The sequence below is a fragment of the Lathamus discolor genome, chromosome 2 (assembly GCF_037157495.1).
Source record: "Lathamus discolor isolate bLatDis1 chromosome 2, bLatDis1.hap1, whole genome shotgun sequence".
In the NCBI taxonomy this organism is placed as follows: domain Eukaryota; kingdom Metazoa; phylum Chordata; class Aves; order Psittaciformes; family Psittacidae; genus Lathamus; species Lathamus discolor.
Window position 1 is genome coordinate 4191155 of NC_088885.1, and position 17826 is coordinate 4208980.

The following is a 17826-nucleotide window of genomic DNA, read 5'->3' on the forward strand; positions in this document are numbered from 1 at the left end:
AAAAATGTCTATATGTATATATTCCTAACTATCCTATCTCTAACCAGGATGTCATTCTAGTTTTAGTTAACAATGAAGACAGACGTCCTGTGTAACGGAGTTTCATCATAGAATCCCAGACTGGTTTGGGTTGGAAAAGAACTTAAAGGTCATTCAGTTCCAACCCCCTGCCATGGGCAGGGACCCCTCACACCAGACCAGCATGTCCAACCTGGCCTTAAACACTGCCAGCAATGGGGCAGCCACAGCTTCTCTGGGCACCCTGTGCCAGCGCCTCAGCACCCTCACAGGGAAGAGCTTCTGCCTTAGATCTAACCTGAACTGCCCGTGTTTCAATCTGAACCCATCACCCCTTGTCCTATCGCTACAGTCCCTGATGAAGAGCCCCTCTCCAGCATCCTTGTAGGCCCCAAATTTAACAAAACCCCAAACCAAGACCAAATTCATAGACAATCTAAATCATGGTGACTTTGGTATCAGTAGCCATTGATTTTTATGGTAAAGAGATGGCTTCTTAAAACCCATCCTTTTAGGAGACATGGACCTTTCCTCCCACTGCTTTTTGAATTCCTCCAAGGAGTAGTTAAATACAATTAGAACTCAACATTTCACCTTCTCTGGGTATTTTTACAACAGTTCAGATACAAGCAAAACACTCTGATATTTTCCACTATTCAGGGATTTATCACAGCCATATCTAGGCCTGTCACTAGAAGCTGACACGTGAACAAGCTGGTACAGTGTGCCAATTTAGAGCAAATATTTAAGAACACCATTTCCACTTAACAAATTGGCAAAGACAAATCACAGCACAGGCTGGACACCCTCTGGGAGGTGAACAAGTCTGTACAGGTGGAAGTGGAGGTGCCAAACTGAGACCAGAGCCTTGGACAGTCAATATCCTGATTCATTCTCCTTCCAAGAACATCACTTTCTGTACAGCAAACATTGTGATTGTGTTTAAGTAATATGTCCATCAAATTTGGGCAGTAACAGGTTTTTCATTGTCTTTTCCATGTAGAAACAAGGAAGTAAGAAATTCTCTCTACTTTTCTAAGGCTACTGCCATGGGCAGTACGCCCATCATCTGTATCATGTAAGAGGGGAGTCAGATCTACATAAGATATGCTCATGATGATATGCAAATGATCGCATAGAAACACTGTTCTTAGAAAAGCAAAAACACTGGATCCAAGTCTTGAGACACTCAGGGAAAGTTAAAAATGAGGAAATTCAGTTAAAACCATTTAAAGGAGCAGTTTTAGAAGAGCTGGATGAAAAATACACTTCCCATGTTCTATTTCTGCCTATTTTCCCTAACAACCCACAGAATATTCCAAAGCTTCACAGAGATGGGAAATGAATACATGCAGCAGCTCAGTGGCATCACAGCGTGCCTTAGAAATAACACATTTCAATAGAGCAGCAGCTTGGGTTTGCAGAAACATGGAGTCAGCATTAGCAGCCCCGGGAGAAAACACAGCATCAATCTAAGACTTGCATGCAAAGCCTTTGTGAGCTTCATTCATGCCCCATTTCTTGTGCTGACTTAGGAGAAATTCTAGAATCCCAAACTGGTTTGGGTTGGAAAGGAACTTAAAGCTCACCCAGTTCTAACCCCTGCCATGGGCAGGGACACCTTCCACTAGAGCAGCTTGCACCAAGCCCCATCCAACCTGGCCTTGAGCACTGCCAGGGATCGGGCAGCCACAGCTTCTCTGGGTACCCTGTGCCAGTGCCTCAGCACCCTCACAGGGCAGAGCTTCTGCCTTAGATCTAACCTGAACTTGCCCTGTTTCAGTTTGCACCCATCACCCCATGATATCCAGCAGCGAACCTGCAGAAATGAATGCGGCAAGACCAAAACTGAAGCCTTCAGAGTTGCAGGAGAACTTCCAACCCCAAAGGACAAACATGCATCTTGCACCGCTAAGCAACAGGCATGCGTCCCTTGGCTCTGCTCCCAAGCTCGCGAATGTGCGGTTACCACTGGGAACATCTCTTGCAGCCTCTGGCCCCTTGGGCTGCAATGCTTGGGGCACAGCACAGCAGAGCCTTGACAAAGCGTTTTAGCACTACCATGTGTTTTCCTTTCAGGATACTCCGCCTCCAGCGCCCTGCAGCTTTGCAACCAGGAGGGAGATGCTTTTGCAGCTCGAAGCAGGAGACCACCTTTGGCTGTCAGCTGTTCCTTAGCAAACTGCAGAGGTTTCTAATGCATTAGTAACAACCCGGCACGGCGGCTGCAGCGTTTATGGTGTGAGTATCTAGAGAGAAGGAAAACAAGCAGCACAGGGCAGGAGGAGAAACAGACACCAAACACCTTTCCCCAGCAGCACAAGCTTTAACTCTGCTGTCAGTCATGTGTGCAACCCATTTCAGTCCACGCTGGTGTCTAGATTGGGAATAAGGATTTTAAGGACTTCTGGGCAGCAATCCCGTTCTTCCCTCCCAAAACAACCATCATTCACCTGCTCCAAAGAGCATTTGCTAACCAAGGCAAGGTCAGACTGAGGTTGTACTAATGCCAGATTAGGCAGGGACATACTTTCTCTCTCCCAGCCCGACCTCACTAATCCCTTCACAGCACATATGAAAACCAAGCAGAAGTATTCAAAGTTGCATCCTGATCTAGTTTTGGCTGCTTGCCCCACGGTCAGTAGGGTGTGAGGCTTTGCCTTAAATATAAATCAAAGGGGGGTGGAAGGAATGCACAACTGCTGCAGGCATTTCGTGACTGTTTAATGAAAGCCTTTTTTCTTTTTTAAAATACATTTACACAGAATCTCTCACCATTATTTTAGAAAGTGAGAATTTTGTATTTCAAATGAAAGCGACACCTGTTTCTGCTTTCCATCATGCAGCTTTCCATTTAAAAAAAACCCAGAGCTCAGAAATCACAGAACCCCAGATTGGTTTGGGTTGGAAAGGACCTTAAGATCACCCAGTTCCAATCCCATGCCATGGGCAGGGACACCTCACACCAGACCAGGTTGCTCCAAGCCCCTGTGTCCAACCTGGCCTTGAGCACTGCCAGGGATGGGGCAGCCACAGCTTCTCTGGGCACCCTGTGCCAGCGCCTCAGCACCCTCACAGGAAGAACTTCTGCCTTAGATCTAACCTGAACTTGCCCTGTTTAAGTCTGAACCCATCACCCCTTGTCCTATCATCTTCCACTCTTCCTAATTACATATTTTTGAACAAATACTGAAAAGAGAAGACATACATCAAGAAATATAAAATACTAAATGCTCCAATTTCAGTAACAGACACATCATTGCAACCATGGGGACAGTAGGACAAGGCTGACTTGTTACCACTGTGATGCTGTCGGATATACCCTGTTTCTCCCTCTACTGCCCTCTGTATCAGCTCCTGCAGTGCCAGAGGAGGAAGCTGGGCTGCGTGGCCTGCCCCGAAGCGATCTGCAGGACAGCTCTTGCATGTTAGAAGAGATGTGTTAGTTTAAGAGAAAAACCAACAGGAAAGAGCAAACAGAAAAGGCAAAGCACAGTAACAATTTGTCTGTTAAGGGGAGACAAGCATTGCTAGCAGGAATCATGGTTAAGGCAGACTTTTCCTACAGCAGTTCCCTGAACTCTTTTCTGCTTGAAGCATCATTCAACTTTGCAAAAGAAGTACCTTGCCTCTGATTGAGTTTGTCCTTCAATTTTTGGCCATGTTAAATCAGAACTAGCACCTGAAATTAGGGAGTCTTCCCCAAGGAAAAGCTTTATATGAGCAGACGGGTAAGTCTGCCTTGCTCATGGTAATACTTGCACTTAGTATCATTCAAATTCCATCAAATTGTACCACCAAGTCATACAGTGCATGTAAAACTGAGGACCCCCAGATACACACACCAGATACCAATGGGCATTTCTGCAAGCTGAGATGATGCTTCACTTAAAATGAAAGCAGTTTGACTGAAAATATCCATACTATATAATGCTGTTTAAGAATCTGCAGCTGTTTGAAGCAAGAAAAACTGAGTAATTACATACTTTTTCACAACAGCCAAAATGCTAGAACAACCAACCTTCCTCCGGACTACACACTGAATAAGGGTGATTAAAATAAACCAAAACTGGAATGTGCACCAGTGGAATTCATAATCAAAACAAGTCTTAAAGCAATGATCTGTACAGAGATGCATTCACTTGTAATGGCCTCAGTGACTAAAGCCTTGATTTTGCGTCAAGACAGCTTTAGGGCTGGACTCTACCAGTTCAAGTTGCCACCTGCACGTCTTTCAGTGGAGAAGATTAAACTTAAACTCTTCCTGAACTTCTTTGTGAAGGGAACATGTATGAAAAGCCACGTTTCCTTCACATGGCTCTTTCCACCAAGGTGCAAGTGCAGCCTGTGGTTCCTTCCATGCAGTCCTGTAGCAGACATGACACCTTACTCCTGATGTCGTACCCTGAGCAAGCAGGACTGTAGAAACAGCCCTCTTACGCAGCAGAGCAGTTACTAACAGCCTCTTCCAAGTGCTGAAACAAACCCACCAATTAACAGATCAATGTACTAGTGATTAACCCATTTTTAAACATAAAAGTTGACTACTCAGTTAACCTTTATGTGCCTGCTTGTGTACAGAAGTGAAAGCTCAGAAAATCACGACAGACTTTTGCCAACATTTGAAGTGAAGAAAAAGTAAGAACAAGCAAACAAGTTTTTGGAAAAGTTTTATTGCATTTGTTTTCCATATGGAAGCATTGACAGATTGAAAAGATGCAGCATTCACATTACTTCCAAAATGAGACATCCATTCAATTTCTCCTTCCCTGATTTCCCTCCCTTCCCCCATGGCTTTGAAGCAATCTAAACAAAAAAAATCCCATTTCATCTTAAACCAAGGAAAGCAAAGATTCCTTGGAAGTCATGGACACAGCTGAGTTGTATTTTTCCTTTGTTTGCAATTCATTTGATGAGGCCACAGGAATCACGATCCAAAAATATAATAAAGCTCCTGCCTAAACACAAACTGTCAGTTGTAGTTAAGAATGGGTTAGTTCTACCTGGTTTTGGAATGCCTTCTGTCCCTCCCACTTCCATCACCACACAGCTCATAAGGGTATGCATGCTCCTTACCATAACTGTTTCCCAATTTAAAACACTTAAACATACATGTGTGTGTTTACACACCTACACATGTATGCACAAGTATGAGAAAAGATTTACAAAGCTCTAAACCAGGGCAATGCTGAGAATATAGAATCCATCACCCCAGTACACCTACATATCCCATCAATATCAGTCTTTATAGTAATCTGGGCATTCAGGTCAGTTTTTTACGTTAACACTGTTTAGCAGGCATTGCTCTAACAAGTCATTACCAAGACAAACACACACAAACAAGATGATTCTGCTATTCTAAACACTTGAAAATTAGATTTCTTTCTTTCCTGCAAAGTGTAAGGCATTTAATAATCCAAAGAGTCTTCTAAATCTGCCACCATTATCCTAAGAGGGCAACAATTTCCTGCACACCAGGGAGGGAACAGAAGAAACAATGCAGAAAGGTGGAATCAGTTCTGTGCCTGGAAGGAAAAAGGAGGGTGGGGTGGGAACTGGTGTTGGCAACATGTAAGTGCTGTATGTGATCACCAGGTCAACTGGCCCTCTTGCAGTGCTGCGTTCTTGTCTTGCACCTTTTGGTAAGTGAAGTGTCTGCTGCCCCGATCAAGTTCACTTATGAAAGAGCAATGTGCTCCTTCAGGAAGTCCAAAGGTATCTGTGAAGGGCTGTTGGCACTCATATGTCTTCCAAAGAGCTCATCACAGTCAGGAGGACAGCATGAGAATCTACTCAGAAGAGGTGGGGCACAACAGAGAAAGAGGATCCCCTTCACATTAGTTATGCCATACAGAAAGCAGAGAGAAACAAACGCCAGGGAAGTTAACAAAATTAAAATATTAAAAAAAAAAAAAAAAAAAAGAAAAAGGAAAACAAAAAAAAAGAAAAAGAAAGGGTGGGGGGGGTGTGGAATAAGAAAAGCAGCAGCACTTTCAGCCAGAGATCTCGAATTGATATTGTGAAATACAGGGCCTTTTTTTTTTTGACTCCGCAATTATCAGCCATTGAATAGACATAAAAAAGTTTGTTTTGCTTTTTGTTTGAAACATTCATGGAAAATTTGTAGCAGTAGTGCTGTAATATGTTTCTATTTTAGTGGAAATGCTGGTCAGGAATTCCTCAGACCACATACTGGTACGGGTCTGCTTTTCCTTGGTCTGGTGTTGCGAATGGGCTAAGCCATGCTATAGAGAACGGATGGCCAAATACTGCTTTCATGTTCATCCATTTTGTTTTTTTAGCCCATCTTCTCTCTTCCTTTTTCAACTGTTCTATTCCCTGAAAACAGAAATATCACATTTTCAGTCAAACACTCAGATTTTGGTAGTTCTGGATCTGGGGAAAGGTCTACTCTCAGTTACCCCTTATCCAAAGCCTGGAGTAAGTAAAATAAGGCATCTATGCTGCCTTTCCTTTTCTTCTCATTGTTTTATACTAAAAAAAAGTAGTTAGGATAGAAAGTATTCCTCAGAAATAAAATTACTTCCATCTTGTTCAGGCTTAGCTATTTCATAAACCTTTCAAGACCTGCCATCCAATTGCCCCTCATGTCAATTTAAAAGACCCCACCACCTAAACTCGACCAAAAAGGATGTGCTTTAATGGCTGAACATTGTGTACTAACCAGATGGAAAAGTTTGAGAAGAAACCATTGTAAGCTTGCAGACAAAAAAAAAAAAAACCCAAACCCAAAGACAATCTCTTTAACGCTCCCAGATTCACCAAGCAAGTTCAGGAAGTGCCCATGGCTCAGTGTAGCTGAGTCTACCTGGTGCCTCCTAATGTTTCATTAGAGCCACTGCTAAAACATGCATGGGCTGACAGCTGGGAGAAGGGGTTAAATAAGATACTGATTTGAGAGAAATCATTGGCATTGTTTAGTAAAGGTTAGAGGGAGAACAAAACCAAACCATGAAGCAGCCAGCTGAAACATTCCCTAGTCAATCATTAAGAAAATATAAGAGTTACCTGTATTGTGTCTAAAAATCATGAGTGAGCCTGGCTGCCACAGAAGCAGAATGAATGCAGTCACTGAAGAGCATTACTCTTCCACGGACAGCAGCACCAGGCAGATCACTCCGTTCCTTAACTGCAGATCTTTTGCAAGGTAAGCTTCTCCTGACCTACATGTCTCTCCCCTGCTACAGATTAATGCACTGTAAAGCATCTGTGTGTCTCAAATTACTGATTCTGGGAGCTCTGCAGAACACAACATAGGTCATCTGCAAGTTGTGCTGATCCCTGGTAAATGTCACCTCTAGAGAGAGCAGGAAAATATGTGGTTCTGGGTCCTTTTGGGCAGAAAGGAACCATCCCTGTGGGAAAGCATTCATAAGATGGGGAAAATAAAGGTGAGGAAGGGCAAGACACAGCACTGGCTCTAAAATGTGAAGTAAAACACTGCAAGAGACTACACCAAAAAGAATTTCACCTGGAAATATTCCTCTGCTTAAAACCGATTGCTTGCCAGACACAGCTAGCTCAATGCTAGCAAACCAACAATAACACATTCCACAGAGCAAAATCACTGGTATATATTAAAACCAAAAATGAAACCCCACAACCCAACAGGGGCAGACCATATTTCATTTTTATATTAGAATGTGGTGGTGTTCCTTTAACATCTGTGAGTTCCGTAATTTGAGGGGAAGGTGAAAATCAGGGAACTTACTGCCCAGCTGTAGGAAGCAGCTTCTGAAAGTTCTCAAGAGGTTTCAAAGAAAGAGAAATTCCAATGATGATTTCACAGGCAGCATTGCTAATTTACACACTTACTGATAAACTCAAGCTTGGCAGGGTCTTGTTCTTCTATATGACACTATGTTTCTTCCTGGGGCTCTCCCCAGCAGAAAGAACAAGTCTTGCTTGTTCTGAAGTCTTCCTCTGAACACACAAAAGCCACAGTGTGAACATCAGCCTCTTGCAGAAGCCAAGCATTAGGAAAAGCACTGCAAAAAAGACTTGGAAGTGATGGGTTCCTACAGTCTATAATGCCAGTCACATCTCTCCACTGGCAGCAAAAATACCTATTCTAGCTTCAACTGACCGTGGGCAATCAAGTGAAGGGGAAAGAAAACTGAAGGAGGCAGGGGAGGAAGAGTTGTCACTCTTTTCAGACTACCACTTCGCTTCAACCACTGCAGGTGTCTGAGCATGCTTGGTGAAGGTTGGCAGTAACCAGAAGAGTGGGAATATCCCCAGGAGTCACCAGCTCCATCTTTATAGAAGTGGGCAAAGGCAGGGATATACAATGGACTGCAACGCTGCTATGTAACCTCTGCTGTACCATCTTAGGACTGGGAATGACAGCAGACCGTACCCACCAAGCTTCTATGAGCCTACTCCATTCCCTTTCTTCTTCACTCTGGTGTTTTTCAACTGCTTAATATGGAAAGAAACAGTACTCTTCTGGACTAAAAGAAATGTGTGTATGGGGGGGGGTGTGGGGTGTGTGCGTATATGTGTGTGTATATATATATATATATACACACACACACACACACACACACACATACATACACATATATATATCTCCCTCCCCCACCTACTTATCTTGGCTTTCCAGCACATAAAGCTGTAAATAGTGACACTAGGGGAAACACAGCTGAATTTCAGACAACACCAATGGAAAAGAATGTAATTAAAGGAAAAAGGTTCTTGAATTCACAGGGACAACTACTACCTACAGAGTAATCCCAGCTACCAGTGCTAACCTTGTCAGAGGTACTGTCAGCATAGCATCCCAGCCAGTACACAGGTGTACACTACTTCTCACAGCAACCTTTACAAAGCATGATCCAGCACTATGCCAGCTCAGTTTATTACACTGGATCTTTCCTCAAAGGGTACACATACATTAACTCCTTGTGCAACAAAGTAGAATTATAAAATCATTCAGGTTGGAAAAGGCCTTTAAGATCATCAAGTCCAACCGTTCGTCAGCACTGCCAAGTCCACCACTAAACCATGTCACTGAGGGCCTCATCTACATGTTTTAGCCCTTCACTGTTTCTACAAATGGTGAGAGATAGGGTAAAGGAGTGTGTGAGACACTCACCGTTTCATCAGTGCAGATGGAGTGTACTTGGGTCCCAAACATAACTGAGGTGAAGATGAGGAATAGGAGAGCCTCAAAACACAAGAGGATGAGAAGAATCACCGTAGTTGGCGGAGAGAAGGAACTGCATTCTGCGAAGACAAAGCAACAGAGTTGGAAGGGAAGAGGTCAGGTAATGCAGCAGCTGCAAAACACATGCTAAACCATGAGTTTTCCATACTTGAACTGTCATAATAAATGATATGACCACTACTCTCAGAAAGGTTCGTGGGGAAGCTCTGATATTCTTCAGGATATTCAACACTGAAATCATCACTCCTACAAGTTTAGAAAGAAAACAAAACCAACAAAAAACAACCTTGCAACACTTTCAAGAATGCAACTTCTTTTCCCTTTAAGTGTTTGCCCCAGCACACTTGCAAGGACTCCAGCCTACTCCATTTCACATGTAGCTTCTCTCTTAAAAACCTTAATCTTTATGGATTTTCCATGGTGATAAAGTCCACTAAAAATTTCCAGCTGGTGGTCAGGACACAAGGGTAATTATTTCCGTTAGCACCAACATAAACCCAGAGCACACTTCCTTTTGTAACTGCTCTGTCATAGCCTAAAGAAGGGCAGACTAAGCCAAATTCTTATTTCATTCTCTATAATGCAAACTAAAGTAAGAGCTGCAAAAATATCTGAGAAGGCAGCTATGAAAGGGGAACAGAAGAGAGGAAGGGGAAGGAATATGTTACAGGGCACAGTGTTGTGCTGAGTGCTCTAAAAGTCAGAACATCTCTGAAATCCAAGAATGAGTATCACCAAACTCCCCTGTTTTTCTCATGTTAAGCTTTAACAGATACACCAGAATCAGGGGCCAATATAACCAGCACAAATCCAAGGCAGCTGGAACAGTAAACCCATCTCTCATAACAGCTCTGTTCTGTCCCCTAAACTTGGACCAGGTGGGAAAGGGCTTCCCTCACAGATACAAGCTCTGGGAAAGCAGGCAAAGGAAATTATTCTTTGATGTATCTTTCCCCTATAGCCACAGTAGTCAAATCCAGATGTTCTCAGTGACAGCTGGCAGCTGTTTTACCAAGTTCTGAACTACAGAACCACCTTGGCAAATTCAGTTCCTATGTGTAAATGGACCCATCCTCTCCAGTATGATAAACCAAAAGCAGTCGTAAGACTGAACAACAGAACTTAAATTCCAAGAAAAACAAAGCTAATGCTTTTCCAAAACAATCCACAAGCAGCACATACAGCTGCACACATATTCTTTGACAGCCTCCTGTTTGATTCAGCATTACCTAGACAATTTCCTACATCCATCTGTGTTTTTCAAAACACATCTTAACTGGTTTTGTGAACATTTACTCGCTGGCTGCTCCAGAGAGAGGGTTGGGATTTTTGTTTGTCTGTGCCATTTTTATTCAGTTGTTTGGGTTGTTTTGTTTGTTTTTTTAATTCTCCATTTTCTTATGGAAAGGAATTGTTTGCTCTTACGAACATGGATTTTTGGATCCGAGTTAGCATGTTTTTCTGGCAGTCTTGTAAGAATGATTCACATTCCCCTTGTGAAAAAGCAGACACATTCTTCTCATCTTGTGCTAGCATTCAGGAAATCAGTGCTGAGTTCCTGACAAAGGTGATTATTGGACATTGTCTGGAACTGATGCAGGTTGCCCAAAGAAGTGGGAAATGCCCCATTCTTGGCAGTGTTCAAGGCCAGGTTGGATGGGGCTTGGAGCAACCTGCTCTAGTGGAAGGTGTCCCTGCCCATGGCAGGGGGCTGAAATTGGATGATCTTAAGGTCCTTTCCAACCCAAACCATTCTATGATTCTATACACTATCTAGGTGTGTTTATATCTCACATTCTTCCTCGGCAGTATTGGGCTTAAGTGGAAACAGGACTTTTCAGGACAGACACCCCGGCATGTCAAAGAATTACGAAGTTCCAAGACTGATCATAACAACAAGTTGCATAGCAGAGCCCTCCTAGCATTCTTCTGAAACCAGCATAAAAAGGGGTTGCCTTACAAGCAAACTACACTGTAAGGTCTTATTGATAGGCTAATCTGGTATTTTAATGAGGTGTTTTGTTAGTACTCACTTGTCCAGTCTTCTTCAAAGCAATACAAGAAGTGAAATCCCACCATGATTAGAGCATGCAGGGAAATCAGTGCTATATACATCTGAAAAATAAAGGATGTAATATAGGCATCAGGGAAGTTTAAAGACTAAAATGCTAAATCTTCCAAACACTTTAAATAAAGCAAAAGTGTTACGATTTAAAAAAAAATCCAAACCACCCCAAACCCCACCAAGCCCTCCCATCTCCCCTAAACAAACATTCTGAAGCTGCCCAAGACTATACAGACTCATTCTGCCTTTACTAACAGCCTTAAAACAGTGAACAGGAGGGAGACTGCTTAACTCAAAACCAGTTGGATACAAACCCAGCTCCTGCACCCCAGCACAACCTCTGCACAGGTAACTTGTCTTTTCTCTGCTGAGCACAGTACAGCTTTCAGAGAAAAGCAACACTGACATCAAGGCATCACGCTTTCAGAGCTTACATCTTTATCCTTGAGAGCTCTATAGTTTCCCAGAGAAATAACAGCTTATCTCTTTAAACCACAAAATGCCACTTTAAGCACTTTATCTATTTTCCAGCATGAGTTTCAGAATTTTTGTATCTTTTTTTTTATTTTAATAAGTATTTTCCCCTGAGGCAGACACTGGCATGGAAAGTTTCTTTCAAGCTTTAATACTCTGCATTTAACCCTTTCTGGTTTAAATCAGGTCTTATCTTTGTAACAAAAAGATTTAAACTATATTCAATGCTACACATACACTACAATTTACCAAGACAGGGCTAAAAAGGTGACTCTCCTGAACCTACAGACTCTGACAAAGGCCAGCAGATATTAGATGTGAGAGAGATCTTGCTACAAGAAACCCCTGTGGAAACAGTAAAAGGTGCTAGGAGAGCATTTTGTTTTACCTTGCAGATTGAATGTGCTGCCATTCTTTCACCTCCTCAGGTCTCAAAAATAAACAAGAACAAAACCAGCAACCTTTGTTTTGTTTCTCTCAACTACATGAAATGCTTAATACAGCCTGTTTAAAAGTAGATGTCAGTTTTAGCAGAAACAGAAATCCTTTTGATAGGATTAAAACACCTAGCTCAACCCTCATGGTGAGAAAAAGCCTTGTTCAAGGGAAAGAAACAGGATTTGTTTTGTTCTGCAATGCACATCCTAACAAAGCACACCACAGAACAGTAAACCTTTCCATTTAACTAAAAATCTTCCCCTCGTATTTGGTAATATAAGAACATTCCTCCTCAAACCTACAGATGTCTCAAAAGATTTATTAATATAGCAGAGCATCACTGAAACCCAGACTTGTAATGTTCACACTACACCCACAGGGTATCTACAGTTCACTTTGATGAAACAGATTTCAACCCCTCCAGAAATATGTAGTACTCAAGTCTGCACTCCTCTCTTTTTACTCGTGATGCCACAGATATAGTACAAAAAGTCAAACATGTCCTTGGTTTTCAAGTATGAAAATAAATCACTTGCAAGTAAAAGGTGGATAATTCTTGCAAAGGAGATTGCAGACTTCCCACTCCTTGCTTAAGATGTGGCAACAGCTCTTATTGTATGATCCCACTCAGGTACTCATACAACTACAACAGTTAGGAGCCCTACGTATGGCCTGGGACCCTACCAGGCACAGCACGTTTTAAAAGCACAGCCCACGCCTCAAAGAACTCAATGCCACAATAAGCTACTCACATTCAAAATAGGTGCTGAACAACTGTCAACGCAAACCTGGCAACATCCTGGCAAATACTTCCTCTGATGCCTTTTTCCCCCTTGTTGTGTATGTTCCCTAGTTACTGAAACCAAAGTCTGCAGCAGTTCCCTGTAAGTCCAACCTTAGGGGAAGAAATCCAACCTTGGGGGAAGAAATCCAACCCTGGGAGCTGTTTCAGAGCCTACACACAGCCTTTCAGCGCTGCCCACTGGCCAACCACAAACACCACTGGCAAAATACTTACTGTAAACAGTACAAAGTACTTCTGGTTATTCTCTCCTACACAGTTATTGACCCACGGGCAGTGATGGTCCATTTTCCGAATACACCTCTTGCAAACACTGAAAGAATACAGGTCTTTATTTATAGCATATTTCATTCCAGGAACACAAGATTTCACAGGCGTTTAGGGCACACAGAGATTAAAGGAAAGAATCAGAGGTGAAATCTGAACTTTAATAAATGTACTAGTCATCATGTTCATCTTTTTGGTTTGCCCACTTGACTATGTCTGCTCAAAATGAACCATACAATACTAAATCACCACACAAATGCCAAGTAAGACACCTTAACATGATATTCGCATCAGTACTTCTGCCACAACATGCTTTCAACAAAGCATTCAGGCAGAGGGAAGAAAAAATACTTGTCATTTAGTTTAGTTTTAACCTATTTGGTCTGTGAATAGGTCCACAGATTAAAATCAAACAAAAGCCAGAAACACAGGACAAGCCATAATGAATAAAGGCCTTTTTCAGAGTTGCTAGTAACACACTAAGGTTTATTTACCAACATTAGCCCCCTGCAGGAACTTGCCAAAAAGAAAGTTAAATAAAGCATTAGGAAAGATTCTTGACATCAAGGTAAGCCATATACTAGCAACAAACAGCTGTGGCAGCTAGTCAGGAAGCCAGTATCACAATATACATTCAAGGTAAAATGTGGTGTTAAAGCCCTTGACAAAAGAAGACTAATAACATCTAAATTCAAACTCAAGCCAGAATGCACATTGTGGCTCCAAGTCAAAAAATTCAAAGGTTATGACTCTGTGTGAACATCATCCCCTTGCTTAGTCAGTAACTGCTTTAAATCCTATAATAAAGGAAGTCTTTTTCTCTGCTGCTTTCTCATATGATAGGAGACAAAAGGCGGTCTCCTGATACCACATTGCACAAACAAGCACAGAAATCAAATATGAAAACACCACAAAACCCCCAAACCAAACCAAGAAAGAAAACAGCCATTCCAGAACAATTCTGGCAGCACTCAAACAGTCTCAACATTAAGCTCAGCTAGTGTTGGTTTTCTTCTTAAAACAAAAAAATATTTTGATCTTAATATAACCAATAAACTTCAACAGCCAAAAGCTTAAGGGAAACAGACAAAAACATAAACATGTTCTTATGAGTGCATATGAATAAATAATAAAAACCTCTCTGAACAGCACTGCACTTGCAGCCTTGCACTTGCTCTGTGAGGCAGGAGAGGGTAATCCCCAAGGATACAGCCGTGCCTGACAAACAAATGAGTTGCTATAGCCCTGATCTTAGAGGAAAGACTGGAGAGGCAGATCCCAGCCTCCCAGTGTAGGGCCAGATCAGGAGCTGCGTCTCCTCAGGCAGACTGGATACCCTATTACCTTTCAGCCCCAGGTGAGGTGGAAAACAGGAAAAGCCTGGTTTTGCTAGGATAAGAAGCTTGGAATTATTTTCAACCTAAATGGGGACTGAAATCAGCTGCACAGTAAAAACAATTCATCTGTCAGATAATGTTTTACTTCATATGACAAATATCAATTCCTGGTTTAAAAACACAAAAAGGAGGAAGGACAGGCAGGTGGTATAAAGCAGGAAGATGCAGAAGGAAGCAGGAGGATGCCTCCCTGTGGTCTAATTTACTGTGTGCAGATGTGCACACACTTCCCATGGGTTCTGAACCGTGGAAATACCCAAACAACCTCTCTAATTGCTCCTAGTTCCCCAGTGGGACAACCTGAAGCAGTGGAGCCAAAAGAGACCTCCATGAAGGAGGTAGCTAAGGCTGAGAGGTTTTATTCCATGTGTCCATACCAACAGCAGTTGGATGACAGGCAACATATGAAAGTAACTGTGGGAAAAAGAGACACAAAGACTGAAAACTATAAGCATCAGGGATTGCCCATACTCAAGACACTCTCCCCCATCGCAACCAGCCAGCTTCCAAATGCTGTCAGGAGTAGTTTGCTGGACACAGGGGACTCAATATAGCACATGGATCAAAAAGCACCCTGGCCCCTGAGGCATACAGCTAGCAGGATCTCCTGCTGATGTATATGCACAACTGTGATGTGTGAAAAAACAATAAATACCCCTACTCCACAAAGAAGATGCTTGATTCTCAACAGCACCAGTGCTCAGTGGATCAGTTTCCCAAATCTTAATGTCTACAAAGTCTTCTTAAAGTCTATAAAAAAGGACCATGGAGATGAGGTTTTGTGCTCGTGTTAGGCTGCAAGGCGTCAGCAAGCCAGCATTTTAGATGCAAAGTTTCATTCATAATTGAAGAAGTGGCAGAGGGGATTTTACAGTAGCATTAATAAGTGATAGACACGATCGTATTGCTCCTGCTGAAGAACCAACTCCTGATTTTGATAAAAAAAAAAAAAAAAAAACAACCCACCAAAAAAGCCCCATTTGCAAACTAAAGCTCTGAAAATAAAAATGAAAAATGCAAACAGCATTACATGTTTGTTCAGCTCAGTACCATGTATTCCCCTCCACAGAAGACACCTGCACAAATGAGCAGTAAGCCTGATAGGCGCTCTCTCAGCATGTCTTGGTTTTAGAGGAAGTAAGGAAAGGACATCAGTGCAAACTCACTGCTTACTTGAAAGCAGGTTCACTTGCTTTACAAGCAGAAGAGAATTTTAGGAACTAGTTAATTTTTTTTGTTCACTGCCTTTACTAGCAAAAAGGCTTATTACCAGTTACTCTCTTCAGGGGAGTTTATCCTACCAGAAAAAGAAAGGAAATGATACATCAGTAGCTACCATTTTATCACAAAGCACAAAGTAACACTACTTAATAGAAATGTGTAAGTTAGAACTCTTTAAGAGATACACAGTTACATGAACTTCAGTTTAGTTTAGTTACCTGAACTTAAACCTCACTCCTAAATGGAATCTACAGTTAAACAGGTGAATAAGAACAAACATAGAAAGGACACTGACCTTCGAGAGACATTACATTTTATGGGTTTCTATGCATTCTGGTATAGAATGTCTCTTTTTAAGTCACCTTTACATGTAAATGTATGGAATGTCAATTACAGGTCTGGAGTCAAGGCAGCATTTGAGGGCTTCTCACTTTGCAAGAAGTGGCCCCAGGCTGCTCTAGATGAAAACTTGTCAGAGAAGGCCTGAGAATTTTTCCAGTGTCTTGCACTATAGGCGACAGAATCTGGATGCCAATCTCTCAATTCAGTAACTCCAGTCTCAGACTCCAAAACCAATTAAGATAAGGCCCACTGGATAATTCCTGAGGTCTTGATAAATGAGCAGTCCTCAGAAAAGCCTTTACCTGCAGTGATGTGCTCTGTCAGGTTTGATGCTACAACACTTTGGGCACTTGTAAACCACCTGTCCTGGCTTTAGTTGTAAACTCTCGATGAACTCCTTTGTGGCATTACCTTTGGGTACAGCACCCTGCAGAAAGAAAAGAAACAGAACAAATCAGAAGATTAACCTGTGGACATTGTAAGTGCTATGAACAAAAGGATGACTTAAAACTATGGGAGGAGACGGAAAAGGAAGAATAAAAACCTCCCTAAGATCAACAGAGTTTCAAGAAGAGCAAGAATATTCAGAAAAGAAATTAAAATGAGGTCCTAATTCATGAAACCACATACTTCAACATAGTTTTGGTTTAAACTTCAGTAAATCCTTACTTAAGCAATTAGTCTTTTGCAATCCTACAGTAAACTTGAAATATTTAAGCACCCTCATCCCTCTCTTCACATCCATCAATACTGGGCAAAGAAGAGATTCAGAGCGGCCCTGCAGAGAGGGACTTGGGGGTGCTAGCTGATGAGAAAATGAACATGAGCCGGCAGTGTGCGCTTGCAGCCCAGGAAGCCAACCGTATCCTGGGCTGCATCAAAAGGAGCGTGACCAGCAGGTCGAAGGAGGTGATCCTGCCCCTCTACTCTGCTCTTGTGAGACCTCACCTGGAGCATTGTGTGCAGTTCTGGTGTCCTCAACATAAAAAGGACATGGAACTGTTGGAACAAGTCCAGAGGAGGGCCACGAGGATGATCAGGGGACTGGAGCACCTCCCGTATGAAGACTAGGCTGATGAAGTTGGGGCTGTTCAGCCTGGAGAAGAGAAGGCTGCGTGGAGACCTCAGAGCAGCCTTCCAATATCTGAAGGGGGCCTATAGGGATGCTGGGGAGGGAGTCTTCGTCAGGGACTGTAGTGACAGGACAAGGGGTAACGGGTTCAAACTGAAACAGGGGAAGTTTAGATTGGATATAAGGAGGAAATTCTTTCAGTGCGGTGAGGCACTGGAATAGGTTGCCCAGGGAGGTTGTGAGTGCTCCATCCCTGGCAGTGTTCAAGGCCAGGTTGGATGAAGCCTTGGGTGGGATTGTTTAGTGTGAGGTGCCCTGCCCATGGCAGGGGGTTGGAACTGGATGATCTTGAGGTCCTTTCCAACCCTAACTATTCTATGATTCTATGATTCTAATAAATCCATCATACCAGTGCTTCATATCACAAACTGGAAGCTGCAGATATTTTATTCCAGTAAAACCAGCTACTTCCGAAGTATTATTGTGTGCGCTAAGAGTTGCTGGTAAACATCTTATGTATTTATAAGTATGCTTCCATGG

The 17826-nt window shown here is 42.4% G+C and overlaps 1 protein-coding gene across 7 annotated transcripts in view; it reads right to left on the reverse strand.

The window, feature by feature from the left end:
• Window positions 1-17826, reverse strand: part of ZDHHC3 (zinc finger DHHC-type palmitoyltransferase 3) — a 38344-nt gene that overhangs the window by 3556 nt on the left and 16962 nt on the right. For 4 of the 7 annotated variants that reach the window (XM_065665508.1, XM_065665509.1, XM_065665507.1 and 1 more), the window contains 4 exons: window positions 16517-16641; window positions 13204-13300; window positions 11242-11323; window positions 9137-9267 (listed from right to left, as the gene is read on the reverse strand). In XM_065665508.1, the coding sequence (XP_065521580.1) occupies window positions 9137-9267; window positions 11242-11323; window positions 13204-13300; window positions 16517-16641 (435 nt within the window). Of the gene's footprint in view, window positions 1-4671; window positions 6358-7854; window positions 7963-9136; window positions 9268-11241; window positions 11324-13203; window positions 13301-16516; window positions 16642-17826 lie in introns of those variants that run through there. The other 3 variants (XM_065665513.1, XM_065665514.1, XM_065665512.1) reach the window with 3 other exon arrangements.